General features: G+C 42.7%; 1 protein-coding gene across 1 annotated transcript in view; it reads right to left on the reverse strand.

Moving 5' to 3' along the window:
• LOC136884576 (dual 3',5'-cyclic-AMP and -GMP phosphodiesterase 11A) overlaps positions 1-20,588 on the reverse strand; it is a 638,170-nt gene that overhangs the window by 105,982 nt on the left and 511,600 nt on the right. The window contains exons 4-5 of the mRNA XM_068229957.1: positions 14,158-14,654; positions 9,127-9,574 (exon numbers count right to left, since the gene is read on the reverse strand). Of these exons, the coding sequence (XP_068086058.1) occupies positions 9,127-9,574; positions 14,158-14,603 (894 nt within the window). The 5' untranslated portion in view covers positions 14,604-14,654. The remainder of the gene's footprint in view (positions 1-9,126; positions 9,575-14,157; positions 14,655-20,588) is intronic.

Below are 20,588 nucleotides of genomic sequence, written 5' to 3' on the forward strand. Positions count from 1 at the left end.
ATTCTACTGAGGATTCCGTGAAACTGTTCCACAGCAGATGCTTCAGGAGAATGTAGGAATGTTGGAAAGGAAGAATTTATGAAACATTCGCAATGCCACTATTTCCTGAAAGATGTTCTAACTGGGAAATGGCAACAAGTGTCAAGGTATTCGCTTCATCCCCCAGCTTTTCTCTACAACGCCTAGCACTGAAGAGAAAGCAGGGATTACGTAAGCAAATCACTAAGAATCTACAATTTTGCTCCAATTGTTTTTAGGTTGGCTCTCTGGCGTTGTGTGCTCACCAGCCGCTAGATGGCACCGTTGTCTACGTTTATGGTGGGTTTCAGCTTTATCAGATCAGTACAGCAGACAGCTTGCGCTGTTGCGACGTAAAGATGACCGCGCCTCTCTCTCTGTTTGCACCAAGGAAGAACAGCGTTCTGTAATTATTATTATTATTATTATTATTATTATTATTATTATTATTATTATTATTATTATTATTATTATTTTGTGTGGCCTGAGGGCGTACCAAGAGCGGACATTCATAGAAGACTATCAGTACAATACGGGGACAATGTTTTGCCACAGCGAAGTGTTTACCAGTGGAGTGAACAGAAAAGGGGTCACACGAGCGTGAAGAATGAGGAAAGATGCGGGCGTCCATCTGCAGCCGTACCAATGCCAGTATTGACCAATTCCGTTATATGATCCCGAATAACAGACGAGCGACTGTTTTATGAATATACAGAGCGTCCCAGGAGGAATGGTAAATATTCAGGAACAATCATTTGAAGCAAAAAATACTTCATATGGACGTATTTTCTATTCCGAGATACAACACATTTAATGTACATTTTTTTTTTTTGGCTAGTGGCGCGCACGTATGTGTCTAACCCACTCACCTTCTTTGATGTTTTATTCTAGCCCAAGCTACCTCGTTGCTTTGAACCTCTTTGGTTTTCTTTCTGCCACTAAACTAGCCTGTTGAACGCGCAGTTGTTCATGGTGTGTTGTGAGTGAAGTAGTGCGAGAGATTGAGAGAGTATCAGAGAAAAGCATCGGTTAACAGTATTTGTACACGCGCTGACTAAAATGCCACAAATCTACACTAGTTAAGAATATGCAGGTATGGTGTATGTTTACGGTTCCTGCTGCTCTCGAGAAATACCGTCGGCGCTTTCCGACATGTCGAATTCCTGAACGTAGAGTGTTTACCGGAGTTTTGAGTTCTTTGCTTGAAACAGGCACTCCTCCAAGTACTTCTTCTGAACGTGTATGTAAGCGTAGTCCTACTACCAGCACACGGAGACTTTTTGCACATATCAATGTCCCATAAACACGCGTATGGCGAACATTACATGTAGAGAACTTGTACCGATTTCAAAACGTCAAAGAGGTTGGGTGGGTACGACACATACGTGCGCCGCTAGCCCAAAAACAAATGTACTTTAAACGTCTTCTGTCTCGAAACCCATTCGTAATAGGGAATATGTTTATTTATTTTAACTTGTAAAAAACATGGTTTAATGCAGGCATCGTCAATCGAGAGCGAAATGCCTTCGGAGCCAGTTTACTCCCCGCTCTCGAGGAACGAGAGCAGCTTAGCGAGCAAGTAGGGGAAGTGCATGACGTAGTACGCACTGAAGGTCAGTGGCGCAAAGGTATACCAAATCTTTCTGGACAGGTTAAATTGCGACAGGATAAGCGTGAACTCACGTGAGGTGACAGTAGTGTGTTCCCGCCTTTGTCCTCACACCACACGACATTCAAGCCTTGTCGGTAAATGTTGCATTTACTATGGAAGAGAGTTCAGCACAGCGTAGGCCATCGACGCCAACAAGTTTCGAACCTTTTTGGGAAGAAGAGTATTTGGTACTTCAAGAAAATAACACACAAAATGTTTAATACGTAATAAAATATTGAACCCCATTAAAAAATTAAATCTGCAGCGCCGTTGTTCCTTATGTCATGCCAACAAGTATGATAAATATGAAGGCCGGGAAAGGATAGCGGTACTAGAAACACTTTAAAATACCACATTGGAGGATGTACATACATTTCATATTACCCTACTCAACTCTATTATAATGTTTCATAATTTCTCAGAGATGATTTATTTATGTACCGGTATGTATTTCATTGCTGTTGTTCAGATGGTAACATTTCCAAGCGGCAAGTACAGTACCGCCACGGTATGCAACCCGCCTGTCCGCTGCTCTCTTGTCACATGACTGACAGCCGTCCCGAGCGGAGCAAGCTCCCTAGAGCAACTACGTGATGACGTCCGGTTTTAATGTGTGTATCCTGTTCTTAACGCGTAAAAGCAATGCGATGAAAAATATTCGAATCTAGCTGAAGGCTGCCACAAGAAGGCCGAAATACACTGACTGACAGAGCAAATGCAACACCAAGAAGGAGTAGTTCGAAAGGGATGAAAGTTGGGGAAAAAACAGAGACGGCACGGATGAATAATTGATGTTTATTTCAAACCGATATGCAGGTTACACAATGCGCATGGCATCGACTCAGTAGGATGTAGGACCACCGCGAGCGGCGATGCACGCAGAAACACGTCGAGATACAGAGTCAATAAGAGTGCGGATGGTGTCCTGAGGGATGGTTCTCCATTCTCTGTCAACCATTTGCCACAGTTGGTCGTCCGTACGAGGCTGGGGCAGAGTTTGCAAACGGCATCCAATGAGATCCCACACGTGTTCGATTGGTGAGAGATCCGGAGAGTACGCTGGCCACGGAGGCATCTGTACACCTCGTACAGCCTGTTGGGAGATGCGAGCAGTGTGTGGGCGGGCATTATCCTGCTGAAACAGCATTGGGCAGCCCCTGAAGGTACAGGAGTGCCACCGGCCGCAGCACATGCTGCACGTAGCGGTGGGCATTTAACGTGCCTTGAATACGCACTAGAGGTGACGTGGAATCATACGCAATAGCGCCCCAAACCATGATGCCTCGTTGTCTAGCGGTAGGGCGCTCCACAGTTACTGCCGGATTTGACCTTTCTCCACGCCGACGCCACACTCGTCTGCGGTGACTATCACTGACAGAACAGAAGCGTGACTCATCGGAGAACACGACGTTCCGCCATTCGCTCATCCAAGTCGCTCTAGCCCGGCACCATGCCAGGCGTGCACGTCTATGCTGTGGAGTCAATGGTAGTCTTCTGAGCGGACGCCGGGAGTGCAGGCCTCCTTCAACCAATCGACGGGAAATTGTTCTGGTCGATATTGGAACAGCCAGGGTGTCTTGCACATGCTGAAGAATGGCGGTTGACGTGGCGTGCGGGGCTGCCACCGCTTGGCGGCGGATGCGCCGATCCTTGCGTGCTGACGTCACTCGGGCTGCGCCTGGACCCCTCGCACGTGCCACATGTCCCTGCGCCAACCATCTTCGCCACAGGCGCTGCACCGTGGACACATCCCTATGGGTATCGGCTGCGATTTGACGAAGCGACCAACCTGCCCTTCTCAGCCCGATCACCATACCCCTCGTAAAGTCGTCTGTCTGCTGGAAATGCCTCCGTTGACGGCGGCCTGGCATTCTTAGCTATACACGTGTCCTGTGGCACACGACAACACGTTCTACAATGACTGTCGGCTGAGAAATCACGGTACGAAGTGGGCCATTCGCCGACGCCGTGTCCCATTTATCGTTCGCTACGTGCGCAGCACAGCGGCGCATTTCACATCATGAGCATACCTCAGTGACGTCAGTCTACCCTGCAATTGGCATAAAGTTCTGACCACTCCTTCTTGGTGTTGCATTTGCTCTGTCAGTCAGTGTATGTTCTAGTATAGGTATGATTAATTATTGAATAGTATATATTAAGTAATGAATAGGTAGAAACTTTATAACATTAAAAAATAGTTTGTTTGAATATTTATCTCGCTTATACCGGAGACATAGCGCACTGTCAACTCTGTGTCGAGACTGTGACACAATAAATAACTCAAGTATATCATGAACAGAGAATCTGCTTCAAATACGAGTTATGTTCGTTCACAGATCAGTAGATGTAAAAACACACACACACACACACACACACACACACACACACACACACACACACACACACACACACACACACACACACACACACACACATATATATAATGGAGTCTTGACAATTTGTTCTTCCTCGAGAGAGAAAACGCTACAGTGAGTGAGTGGGTGGAGCCGTGTGTCTACGCAGATGTAGGAGGGGAAATATTTGAGTTTAATTACATTAGAAGCCTGGAGCTAACGAACCGTCCTATGTGTGATGTGGCTGATTGAACACGGCGACCTGTCATGGTCCTCAAGTACTGTCACCTATCACATGTGCTATAACACTCGACGGGGGTACAACTCCAGTTCCTTCATACAGTATCGGGGGTGAGGTGAAATTGATTTATATGGCATGTTTCCACAGTCGGATGCCCTTCATGACGCCAACCAAGGTATAGGAGGTGATGAAGATGAAATAAATTAAGCCCCTGTGGGTGGGGGACGCAGGCGAAGAATACGCCCACGGTATCCCCTGCCTGTCGTAAGAGGGGACTAAAAGGGACGACCAAGGGATGATTTAATAGAACCATGAGACCACTTGTCATTTGTACCATCACGCGAGGAATACCATGAGTCGCCTTTACTTGCGAGTAGTACCACAATGTTGGGTACACGATAGGATTGTGATTAGTATACATACAGTATATGTCTCTGTCATTCGCACAGGCTTCAATTTCTTATTAAGTCACGTATATTCACATTAACGATTGAAAAAGTGACATAAAACGTACATTACGGGTAAAAACGTGGTTTGTCAATGACAATTCGTTAGTGAAAACCATACTTATTTACATACAGGCAAGAAGATTTGACACTAATGTGCCGGCATCTACAAACGGGTGTATCACTTGTATTCGTACACATGGGCAGGATGATGCCCACCGTTTGGTTGCGATGCACGGAAAAGTCTCAGTGACGGCATACGACTGGTCGAGTGCGATAGTCTCCTTCCTAGTGTATTTGTGGTGGAGATCGGTAGGAGTGCAGAGTTAAGTACGGAGCTCAAGAACACTATACTTAAACTGGCACTTAAAGGACTTTCATTACGAAAGATTGAACAGTTGGTCAATAGAACACATTCTACTGTGGAATACGTGGTGGATACATTTAAATACAAAGGCACTATCAAGAACACGCGAAGGAAACCCAAGAGAAAGTGTTTAACTGAAAGGAAAGAACGGCTTGTTGTTCGGCTGATAAAGTCAGATTCCAAATTAAGTGCACCAGTACTGAGGCAACTCACGGAGGAACGAACCGGAAAGAAGATCAGCAACTCCACCATCCGTCGGATCCTGTATCGGCATGGGTACTATGGAAGAATCCCTCGGAAAAGGCCACATGTAAGTATAAAAAAACAGACGGCTTATACTGACATTCGCTAAGGAGCATATAAATAAGGAGAAGGAATTCTGGAAATATGTTATCTGATATGATGATTTAAAAAACCTTTCTTGGGTCAGATAGCATCCACAGAATATGGAGAAAAATTGGTACGGACAATGATGGGGCGAATACACTCCCAACGGTGGAGGGTCTGTAATGTTTTGGGGTTATATGTCAGCCAGAGATGTGCGCAACATACATTTCATCGACGGAATAATGAACAAGGAGGGCTGCAATGTAATCCCGTGGGCAAACGTGAAACAGAGTGCCGAAAGTATGGAGATGCCACCTGTTTATATATTCCAGCATAATAATGAACCAAAACACACTGCTGATATTAAAAAGACATGGTTGATCTGGAACATTCCTGAGCACCTTAGAACACCTTCCCAGTCTCCGGATTAAAACCCCATCGAACATCTTTGGGCTATGTTGAAGAGGAATCTCCGTAGGCAACGTATGCTTTCAAAGGAGGAACTTAAAAGTGTGATTCTTCAGGAATGGCAGAAACTCAGCCCCGACATGGGCAATAAATTAGTGTATTCTGTGCGGTGACGATGTCAGGCAATTCTTGGGGACACTCCACTAGATACTAACATGTTCCAGGAATCCTTTATTTGTTTGTTTATTTCAAGTGTTCAGTTCGCTTGTACGAATAGGAATGATACAAGATTATGGGCGCGTTTTTCTTTATTAGAAGCTGTATATTTTGTAAACATGATTGCAGACAGATACAGTAGATATATGTTTTCTGAAGGCTTTGTTGAATGTATGTTGAGTGAATAAAATCCTTTTCAGTTTATTATTTTCTGGCAGTGCGTTGAAGTACTAAAGCAAAGAGCCCGTACGAATAGAATAGGTACGTACTGTATGTGAGGAACACCATGAGTTTGCCTTGCCTATGAATGGCGCCGTAATGTGAGAAACACCATACAGTAGGTCTGCATTACCTGTGAGTACTACCACGATTTGTGGAACACGGTGAGTCTACGTTACTCATGATTAGTGCCGCTACATGAGAAATACCATGCTTCTTACTTTACTAGCGATAAGTACCATTATGAGGGACCGTTGACATGGATTTTGGACCCCTTTGGACAACAAGAATCATCGATTCAGAATTGTGCTTCGGAAGCAGCCTCTTGGTCATCATATACCATTGCTTTAAGAGAGTTTCCGGGAAGGTGGGTCATTGCGGATCGAATGCACTGATTTAGTTCATAATCATTGTTCATCGTCTCTCTCTATTTTATTTGAATTCTAGTCAGTGGATTAATTTTAGAATTATTTTTAACTTTCACTATTGCGAGTGCCGGCCCCGTGGTGTAGGGGTAGCGTGGCTGCCTCTTACCCGGAGGACCCGGGTTCGATTCCCGGCCAGGTCAGGGGTTTTTACCTGCACCTGCGGGCTGGTTCGAGGTCCACTCAGCCTACGTGATTAGAATTGAGTAGCTATCTGACGGTGAGATAGCGGCCCCGGTCTAGAAAGCCAAGAATAACGGCCGAGAGGATTCGTCGTGCTGACCACACGGCACCTCGTAATCTGCAGGCCTTCGGGCTGAGCAGCGGTCGCTTGGTAGGCCAAGGCCCTTCAAGGGCTGTAATGCCATGGGGTTTGGGGGTTTTGTACTATTGCGAGTTGGATTCGCTAATTATTTTAAATTCATATTCATCCATTCATTCTTCATCATCACGTTTTGAATTCTGGTCAGTGGATGAGTTTGGACTTTTAAATTGTCATTACAGTTCATCTCATTTCGTAGCATTAGGGGCCGATGACCTAGATGTTGGGTCCCTTTAAACAACAAGCATTATCATGAAATAAATTATAGTGTAAGAAATTAGGCAAGGAAGTGGAATAGCGTATGGCTTTTAATGCTGGGAATGTTTGAGGGAGGAAAAATTCGGCTCGACAGGTGAAGGTCTTTGGAATTGACTACCCGTAGGCGACCTGCGCATCGTTATGAGGATGAAATGTTGATGAAGCGTACATATACACCCAGTCCCCATGCCAGCGGAATCAACCAATTATGGTTAAAATTCCCGACTCTGCCGGGAATCGAACCCGGGGATTCCTGTGATCAAAGGCCACACGCGCGGCCACTCGTTTCGGTGGTTAGAAGTCGGACAGTGAGGACTGACTCTAATCGGAGGGCTGACATCATAGCCTTTAGCAGAAAGGACGTTAAAGCAATCGTTTTAGATCCCCTCATTCACTTTGAAAGAAACTCAAATCGGGCTCGGGATGTGGACCTAGAAAAGCAAGCTATTTATGTCACGCGCTTGCCTTACCTGTCAGCAAAGTAGAAAATACTTATCGATCGGTGGATTGTCAGAGGCCTGCTATTCGGTTCAAGAGACATCCTCCCCAGACCTTACTACAAAATTTGAAAGTTCCGATCTGCGAAATAGAAAAAAAATAGTAACACAGATACTGAGGGACTCTCTTCAATCATCTATACCTGAGAACGCGATGAACATTCCTCCCCCACTAACAATTAAATTTACAGTTTTTGATGTTTTTGAACTCTATTTACATATTGTAACCTGGTTGTGGGTTACTATTATTGACTCTGTAGACCGCGGTAGAATGTCGGGCTTCCGCATGCCAAGATAGCGGGTTCATACCCGGAAGAGGTAGTCGGATTTTTGAAGGGCGCACACTCGGACACTCCAAGTCGTACGATGTCGGCATATAAAAGATCTCTGGTGACACATTTCGTGTTTATCCTACAAAGTTCATTAAAACTCTGCCACAAACGCCCAAGAGAGATTCGGTTCACTATGCAATCTACTAGACCTAGGGTAAAACGGAACTTCGAAATTGAGGACTATGTAGCCAGATGGCATCAGATTAAACTAAAAATGCTGTTTCAAATATTGGCGAGCAATTATCTGCAGTTACTGGAGACCCTGGGGCAAATATTCATTTATAGGAAGGGGAGTTAGGGATTGGAATAACTTACCAAGGCAGATGTTCAATAAATTTCCAATTTCTTTGAAATCATTTAGTAAAAGGCTAGGAAAACAACAGATAGGGAATCTGCCACCTGGGCGACTGACCTAAATGCAGATCAGTATTGATTGATTGATTGACCCTTCTTCAACGGAATTTCTGTGGCAGTGGATAGGAATTGCTAACCAACGAGGAACTGCTGCTAACGTTATGGGCACGTTTCCGGATAAAGCTCCACTGGACAAAGTTTTCTATCTTACTTCTTAGACTTTCGAGCTGGAGCGAAGCGCCATAGTCAGTAGCAGGAAACCTTGTTCGAGTTTTCTCTGGACTGTTTGTATTTATTGTGTGTATTCTAATGTAATTATTATTATTATTATTATTATTATTATTATTATTATTATTAGAGAGAGAGCGGGAGAGAGATTTATTAAAGAAATACATCGTCCTGCAACGAGGATGACCGTTCAGATCCGGAATACAGTCAGGTTACAAAAAACATCGAAAAGTGGAAATATAATTGTCAATCTTCTTCTCCCCAGGCGGATGGACGAGGAATGTTCATCACATTCTCAGGTATAGATGGAAATGAATGATTTGAAGCGAGTATCTGTATTACCTTTTGTTTTCGCAGAAAGGAACGGGCAGGACAAGGAAAGAAGCTACAAAACCTTGGTCGCCATTGGGTCTGGCCGTATTACAGTACATCTACGACCACTTACTTGTGTAACTGTACTTACTTCACAGGCGACCTGCAGGTTGACAGTCTCTCCAGTCTCCGCCACATGGCCCAGAACGCCAACTCCCCAGGGCACTTGCACTTCATTATCCGGACTGCTGCCAGTGCCCCCCGGTAGGAGGAACTTGCTCACTCCACTGTGCACGTCGAACACCTTGGAGACGAGGGACTGCTTGCCCCCTCTGGGTCCTTCTACCAGGAACAAGCTGGCGCCATCGGCCGACAAAAGGACGGCGATGTTGTCCACCGCCTTGTGCGATAACACTTTGAGGTCGAGCTCCGTCGCCACATCCCGGACTATGCCCAAGAAGAACTCCCGTTCCCCCTGGGCGTGGTACAGCTCCCGTTTTGTAGACCGATTGTGGGCAGGAGCACTTTGCGGCAGGCGGATCTTGGACTCGATCAGTAGAGACAGCATGTTGATAGACGTGGGCGGCAGAGAAGTGTACCTGAAACAACAAATAACTGTAGTTCTCTTCTCAGAATTATCTTGGTTTCATAGGCAATGAATATGGTTAGTATGGGCCATGACTATGATGGAGGTGGTAGTGGTAAGGTGGACAGATTGTTCCACTGAAGCTCAACTCGCAGGATTACAGCAAGATATAGCCGATCTTACATTCTGGAGGCCAAATGGACTGTATCGTTATTGACTTACCCAAGGAGACTACTGGCAAAAATGAGAAGTCAGCTAAGGATAACATGATGGCAAGCATAAACGACAGTCATACAAACTTGAAAAATGGAAGGCTATGTATAGGTACTTTAAAGCAGAAACAGGTTCCAAGAAGGACATTCTAGGAATCATTAATGAGCGAGGGGAGTGTGTATTCGAGGAACCTCAGCAGTATGTAAATATTGTTGGTTACAAAGATAATGTCCAGATAGAGGAGGTGACTAATACTAACGCAGTATTGAAATTTACCTGTGATAACGACACTTAAAATAAGGTACAAAAGTTGAAAACTAAAAAAGCAGCTGTAATGGAAAAGATTTCTGGGTATATACTAAAGACAATTGGTTGGGATATAGTAACATATATGAAGTACTTACTTGATCATTGTTTGCATGAAGAAGCTTTACCAAGTGAATGGAGAGTTGCTATAGTAGCCCCTGTGTATAAAGGAAAGGGTGATAGACATTAAGCTGAAAATTACAGGCCAGTGAGTTTTACATGTGTTACATGTAAGCTTTGGGAAAGCATTCTCTCTGATTATATTAGACATGTTTGTGAAATTAATAAATGGTTCGATAGAAGGCAGTTCGGGTTTAGGAAAGGTTATTCCACGAGAAGCTCAACTTGTAGGATTCCAGCAAGATATAGCAGATATCCTGGATTCAGGAGGTCAGTTCGACTGTATTGCGATTGACTTATCGATGGTATTTGATAGGGAAGGGAGACTACTGGCAAAAATGTGAGCTATTGGACTAGATAACATAGCGACTGAAAAGGTGGCTGTATTTCTAGAAAATAGAATTTAGAGAATCCTGTAACCATTAAGAGGGGAATTCCTCGATGCAGTAAGATTGGACCTGTATGTTTTCTTATATATATATATATATAAATGATACGTGTAAAGAAGTGCAGATGATGTTATTTTGTACAGAGTAATGAATAAGTTACACGATTGCGAGCTATTTCTGCTAGTTGCTTTACGTCGCACCGACACAGATAGGTCTTATGGCGACGATGGGACAGGGAAGGGCTAGGAATGGGAAGGAAGCGGCCGTGGCCTTAATTAAGGTACAGCCCCACCATTTGCCTGGTGTGAAAATAGGAAACCACGGGAAAACCATTTTCAGGGCTGCCGACAGTGGGGGTCGAACCTACTATCTCCCGAATACTGGATACTGGCCGCACTTAAGCGACTGCAGCTATCGAGCTCGATAAGATTGTGAGCAACTGCAACATGACCTCGATAATGTTGTGAGATGGACTGCAGGTAATGGTATGGTGATAAACGAGGTTGAAAGTCAGGTTGTGCGTTTTACAAATAGAAAAGTCCCATTACTGCATTGATGGGGTGAAAGCTCCTTATGGGGATCAATGTAAGTACCTAGGTGTTAATATAAGGAAAGATCCTCATTGGGGTAATCACATAAATGGGAGTGTAATTAAAGAGTAAAGATCTCTGCACATGGTTATGAGGGTGCTTAGGGGTTGTAGTAAGGATGTAAAGGAGAGGGCATACAAGTCTTTGGTAAGACCCCAACTAGAGTATGATTCCAGTGTATGGGACCCTCACCCGGATTACTTGATTAGAGAACTGAAAAAATCCAAAGAAAAACAGCTCGATTTGTTTTGGGTGATTTCCGACAAACGAGTAGCGTTACAAAAATGTTGCAAAGTTTCGGTTGGGAAGACGTCGGAGAAAGGAGGCGAGCTGCTAGACTAAGTAGTATGTTCCGAGCTGTCAGTGGAGAGATAGCATGGAATGACATTTGTAGACGAATACATTTGAGTGGTGTATTTAAAAGAAGGAGAGATCACAGTATGAAGATAAAGTAGGAATTCAAGAGGACAAATTGGGGCAAATATTTGTTTATAAGAAGAGAAGTCAGGGATTGGAATAATTTACCAGGCGAGATGTCCAATTAATTTCCAACTTCTTTGCAATTATTTGAGAAAAGTAGTGGTAAATAATAGATAGGGGATCTGCCACCTGGGAGACTGCGCTAAATGCAAATGAGTGGCGATTGATTCAAATATACTTTTAATTAAAAATTAAAAATAAAGTTCGGAGCTAATTTAGTAGATGGCCAATTCACGGTACATAGATTATATAAGCGAAATTTTAGTTAAGTTACGGTGTGATCTCACTGAATGACCCCTGAAAGTGCCCTGCTTCGGCCAAAATCAAACCTGGGAACTTGAAATGAGTCGGTCAATCTCCTATTGATCCACCAAGGCAGCAATAACGTTGTAGGTTTGGAAGACATTTGACCAACGCAGGTTCTTCATTGTAGTAAGGGACGAGTTAATAATAAAAGGGGCATGGAAAATTGGGTAAGGAAAAATGAAAGTGATGATGTTTGCAGATGATTTTGTAAATATGGGGAGAAAAGGAAGAGGATATCCAGGCAGATGAGGAGGAACAATATGGAATGGAATTTAACGCCAAAAAAGAGCGGGATTTTAATCACAACTACAAAGAAGGAGGGATAAGGATTGGAGAGGAAACGCTTAAAAATGTAAACAGTTGCAAGTACCTGGAAAATATCATAGAGGAAAGTGGAAGAAATGATAAGGAAATAATTGACCGTGGAAGACTAGCAGAAGCGTTCCTGACAAGTGTCAGAAGCCTGGTTTGGAGCAAGGATGTCTCTCAGAGTAACAAAAGAGTGATACATAGGATTTACTATATACCTATTACGACGTATGCAGCAGAACCTTGGGTAGTGAGGCAGGGAGCAGTAACTAGGATACAGGCACGTGAAATAAAATTTCTGAGAAGCAGGATAAGGAAGACAAGGATGGATAAGGTGAGAATTGAGAAGGTTAGAGATCTAGTAAAAGAGAGCTACTACAGAACAGGATAGAGGCATCTAAACTTAGATGGTATGGACAAATGAAGAGAATGACAGGGGAAAGGATACACAGGGGGATGCAGGAAATAGAGATAACAGAAAAACGACCATGAGACAGTTGGATAAAAGGAGTGAAAGAGTGTGTACAGAGAAGGCGAGAGGACTGGGGAAGAGTGACGAGGGAGAAGTGGTGGGAAGACAAGAGGATATGGAGAGGCGTATGTTCCAAGAAGACTTGGCCAACAAATGGAAACTGCATATAATGATGATGATGATGGGGCAGAGATGAAGATGATGAGCCTGAGATAACAATATGGCTCCTAGGGGGCCTTGGTGGTCAAATACCACGCTATAATTGGTATGAACAATAGCAGACATTTCATCACAAGGAGCTACCATGTCCCTTGTTCCAAAATTCATCCAGCATGACAACATACACCCTGGTGATAAATCACGTTTGCCGGAGAGAGAGCCATCAGAGCGTTGATCTGTGTTAACGAATGCAAATGAGAAAGATATGAATTTGATGAGCCTGTGTTATTTGTTAGCTCGCTGTTGGCCAATTAATGTGTTTTAGAGACTTCAAAGCAACTGTGATTGACAGTAATATGACCTCTGACGTAGCCAATCATTGATTTCCAATGAGAAAGTTGTTAAATTTAATTTACAATGAACAAATATTAATCAGTGATGATCTGTTGTTTGGGATACTTAATGTATGTGATATTGGTGAACTGCACGTTTCAGCGGGCTAAACATCGATCATGATTGTTTTTTACGATGAAATTCAAACTAACTACTTTTCTTGCAATACCTAAGTGTTCCATTAGAAAAATTAACAGGAGATGGCCCAGGGACGAATACCTCAAACGATGGAAAGCAAGAACAGGTATCAAACATGGGGTTTGGAAGTTTCCAAATTCAACACGGTGTCATGTCACTCCCTAGATTCATGAAAATGAAAAGAAAAAAAACTTTCTTAAGAAAATAAATTTTCACTTCGAACAGTGATATAGGAATTAGATGTTTCTGACAACTTTCGTCTGGAGTGTGGCATTGTATGGAAGTGAAACATGGGCGATAACTAACTCAGAAAGAAAGAGTTTCGAAATGTGGTTTTACAGTAAAGTGCTGAAGGTCAGATGGGTAGAACGAAACCCAAATGAAGAGATACTTAATCAAATTGGTGAGGGGAGATCGATTTGACTAAATTTGACGAGAAGAAGAGATAGAATGATTGGACATTTCTTAAGATATCAAGGACTTGTTGATTGTATTTTAGGGAAGTAATAAATATTGTAACCTAAAACTATACATAATGCAAGTTCAGAGCCTTGCTTTTGAAAAACAGAGGGATTAAGAAAATGTAAGAGTGGTAAAGAAAAGTTGACGTAGTGTTAGGAACTGATCACATCGGAAATTTAAGCGTTTAACATTGGGGACTTTGAAGATGGTTGGTAGCTTTAACGGATATGATTTCATAAAATATATGGAAACTACTTACTTTCGCATGTCCTTGAGGGATGATCTTCTGCTACTGGGACCTCCAGCTTCCTTGCTGGCGCACGTTCCCGCCACTTCATGCGTTCTGAACACACTTCGGCTTTTACAGCGAGCAAAGTCGTGCCTTAAGCAACGTTTAGAATTTGCTCGTCTGTGGTTTCCATTGAGACTGGCAGCCGTGGGGTTGCTGTTGGCGGGTGCCGCAAGGGTCATACCTAGGCCCTGCTCTTCTCCGCATGGGCTTCCCGAGCCTGACCCACCACCCACTGAGGAGTTGGAGCCGCGTCGACTGTTGCATGTGACGTAGTCATCTATGGTGAGGAAGCCGTGGCTCACGAGCCACGCATTGATAGCAGCCAGCTCTGCCTTGCGCAAGAAGTAATCTTGACACAAGTCCGGATGTGCGTCCAACCATTCTTCTACCTGGCCGAACGTGATCTGCGTCATTATTGTGCTCCCTTCTGAGTGACTGCTACATTGCTAGAACGTCTTGAAAACCTGAAACAAACACACAAATTGGAATTATCTAAACAAGTCTATTGCTAGATTAGTGACAAAGGAAAAAGACATATTTCAGTTTGACTGAGCACACTACTGGGTGAGCCCGCTACGCCTGACTTTTTCTGTTTTAGGCATCCCAACAAACATCATTGGTGTAATGGTCTTGCTTTATACCAAGCTATAGTCTTTAAAACACTTACTGCGTCATCACAGCAAGACTTTCGCAAAAACATATATACGACATGTAACCTAAAACTATATATATTGTAAGTCCAGACCCTTGCATTTTAGAAACAGAGGCATTAAGGAAATATAAGAGTGGTTAAGAAAAGTTAACATAGTGTTAGGAACTGATCGTAACGGAAATTGAGCATCATACTGTCATAGGGTTATGCAAAAGGTACGTGCCAATTATTAGCTTTCGATTGGATATGAAATTAACGCTAAAGGTGATGGCATACTGATTGAAAACGTGAGTTTGTGAATCGGGAAGTGGTTTTACACCGAGTACGCTTTCTAGAAGCTGGAGACAGCAGTCCCCGTGGTGCCGTGGACTAAGCACAGACGTGCTGACGGATGTGCCGTTGGTCAGTGGGTTTGAATCCCACGAGCTCTAAATATTTTTATTCACATTTTAAGTTTTGAGGATCAAGTACAAGGTCATTTTCGTGCCATATTCGACGAATAGCATGCAGAATGTATGTTCAGTTTATACTGACGTGCCACTTGGTGTAGCCTAGCAGTGCTAGTCATTTCTTCGCTATGTATTCAACAGATAAGTATGTAGACATGCTCTTTCCACGGTGAAGCAAAACAGAACGCATCGGAAGCACGGCGCTTCTACCACGAAAGACTTCCACACAGACGACAATAAATAAATAAATAAATAAATAAATAAATGAATAAATGAATAAATAAATAAAAAATTAAAAAATTAATAAGGCTGGTTTGATTTTTGCATAAGTAATATACCATTAGTCCCTACACCTTTTCGTCAATTACGTGAAGAGTGATTCATTGAGTTGTCACTCAATTATTGTAAGTTTTTGTGGTGCTGTGAGGAACCTCTTCCTGTCTCACAGTAGTTAGAATGCGCAATTAGTAGCTTTATGAAGATTAGGTCGCTTGAACTGTTTGTACCGGGGGCTTTGCTTCTCACCTCGTTCTCTTTGCCCCGCATGTTCTAGGCGGCTCTGCTTTCACTTTGCAAGTCAAACACAGAGGGGCGTGTTTTAATACTCTGTAGCTTTGTGTGCGCTGTCTTTAGCAGGCTGTGAAGTGCACGACGCGACTTCCATTTTATAATGAACATAGGCCTATCCTGTGCAGATCGGAACAGCCGCTTTGCATTCACAAGGAAGATTCCCGATTTGCCTGACTGATAATACGATCTGTAATCAATGTTCATTGTGCCAATTTTAGCTCCCCGTAGTGGTAATTATACAGAGTGGGAAAAATAAAAGTGGCCCGGAAGATATTTATAAGATTGACGCGGAATTGACCCTAGTTAATGAGTAGTAGAGCAAAGTATGTTCTAAACCATGGCGTCAGCATTTGTTGTGCTGAGTCAGCACCGAGGTCTTTGATTCCTAGCAGTATACCTATGCGGGTTCTGACCCCAAGGCCATTGACCCCTAGTAGTAGGGATATGCCGATTCGCGGATTTTGCATAAGAGAGCGAGCCTAACCTCACAGACGCCATATTGGAGGGGCCTAACCTCACTTTAACAGCTAGATGCCCTTCCCAACGTCAACTGTCACAATCTTGTATGGGCCTAACCTCACTTTAACGGCTAGATGCCCTTCCCGACGCCACATTGAGTAGTAGGGCAATTAGTATTCTCGCGACGCCATTTTGAGTAGTAGGGCAATGTGAGTTCGCGTAAGAGAGCAAGCCTAACCTCATGGAGGGATCTAACCTCACTTTAACGGCTAGATGCCCTTCCCGATGCCATCTTATGTAGTAGAACAATTAGTATTCTCGAGACGCCATTTTGAGTAGTTGGGCAATGTGGATTCGCGTGAGAGCATGCCTAACCTCATGGAGGAGCCTAATATCACTTTTACAGATAGATGCCCTTCCCGACGCCATCTTGTGTAGTAGAGCAGTGGGGATTCGCGGATTTTGCTGACGCCATCTTGAGTAGTAGCGCAAGGGGAATTCGCATAATAGAGCATACTTAACCACATGAAGGAGCCTAACTACACACGGCCTAGTTTTACGGTAAAATGAAATGAAATGTCGTATGGCTTTTAGTGCCGGGATATCCCAGGACGGGTTCGGCTCGCCAGGTGCAGGTCTTTCTATTTGATGCCCGTAGGCGACCTGCGCGTCGTGATGAGGATGAAATGATGATGAAGACAACACATACACCCAGCCCCCGTGCCATTGGAATTAACCAATTAAGGTTAAAATTCCTGATCCGACCGGGAATCGAACCCGGGACCCTCTGAACCGAAGGCCAGTACACTGACCGTTCAGCCAACGAGTCGGACAGTTTTACGGTCAGATGCCATTTTGGAGGGGCTCAACTACACAGGGCACAGTTTTACGGTCAGATGACCTTCCCGTCACCATTTTGATCCTCACATCAGAGGGGACATATATGACCTAACCTAGTTTTATGGCCAGATGCCCTTTGCGACGCCATCTTGCAGGGGCCTAACTACACAGGGCACAGTTTTACGGTCAGATGACCTTCGCGTCGCCATGTTGATCCTCCCACCAGAGGGGTCAAGAGGTCAGCTCATATGCACCTGTGTTATCGTGTGGTCTGCTGATGGCTTTACGTCTCCATCCGACGGAAAAATAACGTGACGTGACAGCGTGAGTGATTTTAAAAGAAGTCAGTTCATGGCTTTATATCTCCACCTGACAGTGACGAACAAGTCTAACCATGCATAACTATGACGACGTGATCTTGTGCTTAAGGCTTTACGCCTCCATCCGACAGACGAGTCATACTAAGATTATTCTGTTTTTAACATGCAGCGATGACGTCGGCATGGTTATGCAAGTTTAGACTTGTTTGTTATCAAGGTCACTCTCTAGTATACTCAAGCCTTTATAGATGGTATGACCGGGCGAGTTGGCCGTGCGGTTAGGAGCGCGCAGCTGTAAGCTCGCATCCGGCAGATAGTGGGTTCGAACTCCACTGTCGGCAGCCCTGAAAATGGTTTTCCGTGGTTTCCCATTTTCACGCCAGGAAAATGCTGGGGCTGTACCTTAATTACGACCACGGTCGCTTCCTTCCCATTCCTTGGCCTTTCCTGTCCCATCGTCGCCATAAGACCTGTCTGTGTCGGTGCGACGTAAAGCAACTAGCAAAATAGATGGTATGAGTGTGAATATTTCCGATAGGTGTAAGGAGGCTAAGGGAATGCAGTAAGTAGAACATTTTGAATTTAATGAAATATTTATTGTATAATTATTTACAAAATTAAACGAACTACTACCGTTTATACAACAGCTTGGTTATGCTGCCGACAAGGTTGCTGTACTCCTTATCAGCTTACTGCGAAGAGGTAGCATGCTTCCAAAATTGTAATGCCCCCTGCAACATTCAAGGACAGAAATTGACTACAGTGGTCCAATGCGGCTGTAAAAGCGTAATAATAATAATAATAATAATAATAATAATAATAATAATAATAATAATAATAATAATAATAATAATAATCACCGTCATCAACTTAAAAAACTCACTAGACCTCACAAACCACAGGCTGTTGAGACCGCAAAGATGGCGGGGTATCAGGCTCTTCTGACAGGACTGCTGTGATTGCAACACAAACTGTAATCCTTTGGGAGGGAATTTAAACGTTCATTCCTATCGTTCCAGCTTTTACGATTCCTAGTCTTTAAAGTATACTTATGGAGGCGGAAAGAATGGACATAGTCTTCTGTGACAGGAGGAGTTATTTTCAAGTACAAAATGGAAACTGTTCGTCTCAGGAAGTCTTTCACGAGATAATTTACTTGTCAAGGACATGACAGTACTTTGTAGCAGTTCAGTTTCCGCTTGTCAAAGCAAAAGAATTAAAGGTAAAGATCTCTTCCTTCCTCAGCACTCCTGACCTAAATTGCTCCTCGAAAAAGAGTGAATCAAAACACAGCGGTTCGCTGCGAACTAAACAGGAAAGAAAGCAGCTATTGAATGTTCTCTATATCTTCAGCAGTGGAAGTGTTGATTCTTGTTTGAGGGAAAAATCACCAAAGAGGTTATTGGCGGTGATTGTGCGTAATAATTGTTTTTCGTCCTTCACGAGTATTACTGAGCACATCTATATTGACGTAACATATGCGATAGTGCAAAAAATTAGGACCTCATGGCTAAAATACAGTTTTTTTGCGGTGTCTAAGTATGTTTAACCTCCTCTTTCATGTGGAATTTACCACGAACTGCCATTCACCACTTGACAGACATATACAAAGGAAAACAAAGAGGAATCTATATATATAAAGTAGCTTGTCCTGACTGACTGACTGACTGACTGACTGACTGACCGACTGATTCATCATCGCCGAGCCAAAACTACTGGACATAAAGAAATGAAATTTTGGGGATATAATCATATTAAGATGTAGGTGCTCGCTAAGAGAGGATTTTTGGATATTCCGTCGCTAAGGGGGTGAAAAGGGGGGCGAAATTTTAAAATTAGTGTGTTTATATCTCAAAACTTTAAAAGTTTACAGATGTGAAAATTGGTATTTAGAATCTTCTTTAAAAATAAGGAAACACGTATTTTTTTGTTTTCAGACAATCCCAATAGGAGGGGTGAAAAAGGGTGAAAAAGGGGTTGAATGCCTAATCAGGATACCGGTGCTTATATCCCAGAAACTGAAGATATTACAGACCTGAAAATTGGTACTTTTGATCTCTCTTAAAAATAAAGAAACACGTATTTTTTTGTTTTTGGAAAATCCAATTAATGGGAGGGTGAAAAGGGGGTGAATTTTTAAAATGAGTGAATCTATATCTCCAAACTTTTAAAGTTTGCAGATGTAAAAATTGGTATTTAGAATCTTCATTAAAAATAAAGAAACACGCATTTGTTTGTTTTCAGAAAATCACAATAGGAATCGTGAAAAGGGGTGAAAAATTGGTTGAATGCCTTTAATGAGGCTACTTATATCTCAGAACCTGAAGATATTACAGACCTGAAAATTGGTGTTTGGGATCTCTTATAAAAATAAAGAAACATGTATTTTTTTGTTTTTGGAAAATACAATTAATGGGGGGGGGTGAAAAGGGGGTGATTTTTTAAAATGAGTGTATCTATATCTCAAAACTTTTAAAGTGTATGGATATAAAAATTGGTATTTAGAATCTCCTTTAAAAATAAAGAAACACGTATTCTTTTGTTTTCGGAAAATCCCAATAGGAAGGGTGTAAAAGGGTGAATAATGGGTTGAATGCCTTTGATGAGGCTACTTATATATCAGAACCTGAAGATATTACAGACCTGAAAATTGGTATTTGGGATCTACTTTAAAAGTAAAGAAACACGTATTCTTTCGTTTTTGGAAAATCCAAATATTGGGTGGTGAAAAGGGGGGTGAATTTTTTAAAATGAGTGTGTCTACATCTTAAAACTTTAAAATTTACAGATGTAAAAATTGGTAGTTAGAATCTCCTCTAAAAATAAAGGAACACGTATTTTTTGTTTCCTGTAAATCCCAATAGGAGGGGTGTAAAAGGGTGAAAAATGGGTTGAATGCCTTTAATGAGGATACTTATATTTCAGAACCTGAAGATATTACAGAACTAAAAATTTGTATATGGGACCTCCTTTAAAAATAAAGAAACACGTATTTTTTAGTTTTTTGAAAATCCAATTAATGGCGGTTAAACAGGAGTGACAAATTGGGGTGAATTTTTTGAAAGACTATATCTACAGAATATCTTGGAAACGTAAAATGTTACAGAC

The sequence above is a fragment of the Anabrus simplex genome, chromosome 12 (assembly GCF_040414725.1).
Source record: "Anabrus simplex isolate iqAnaSimp1 chromosome 12, ASM4041472v1, whole genome shotgun sequence".
NCBI lineage: Eukaryota > Metazoa > Arthropoda > Insecta > Orthoptera > Tettigoniidae > Anabrus > Anabrus simplex.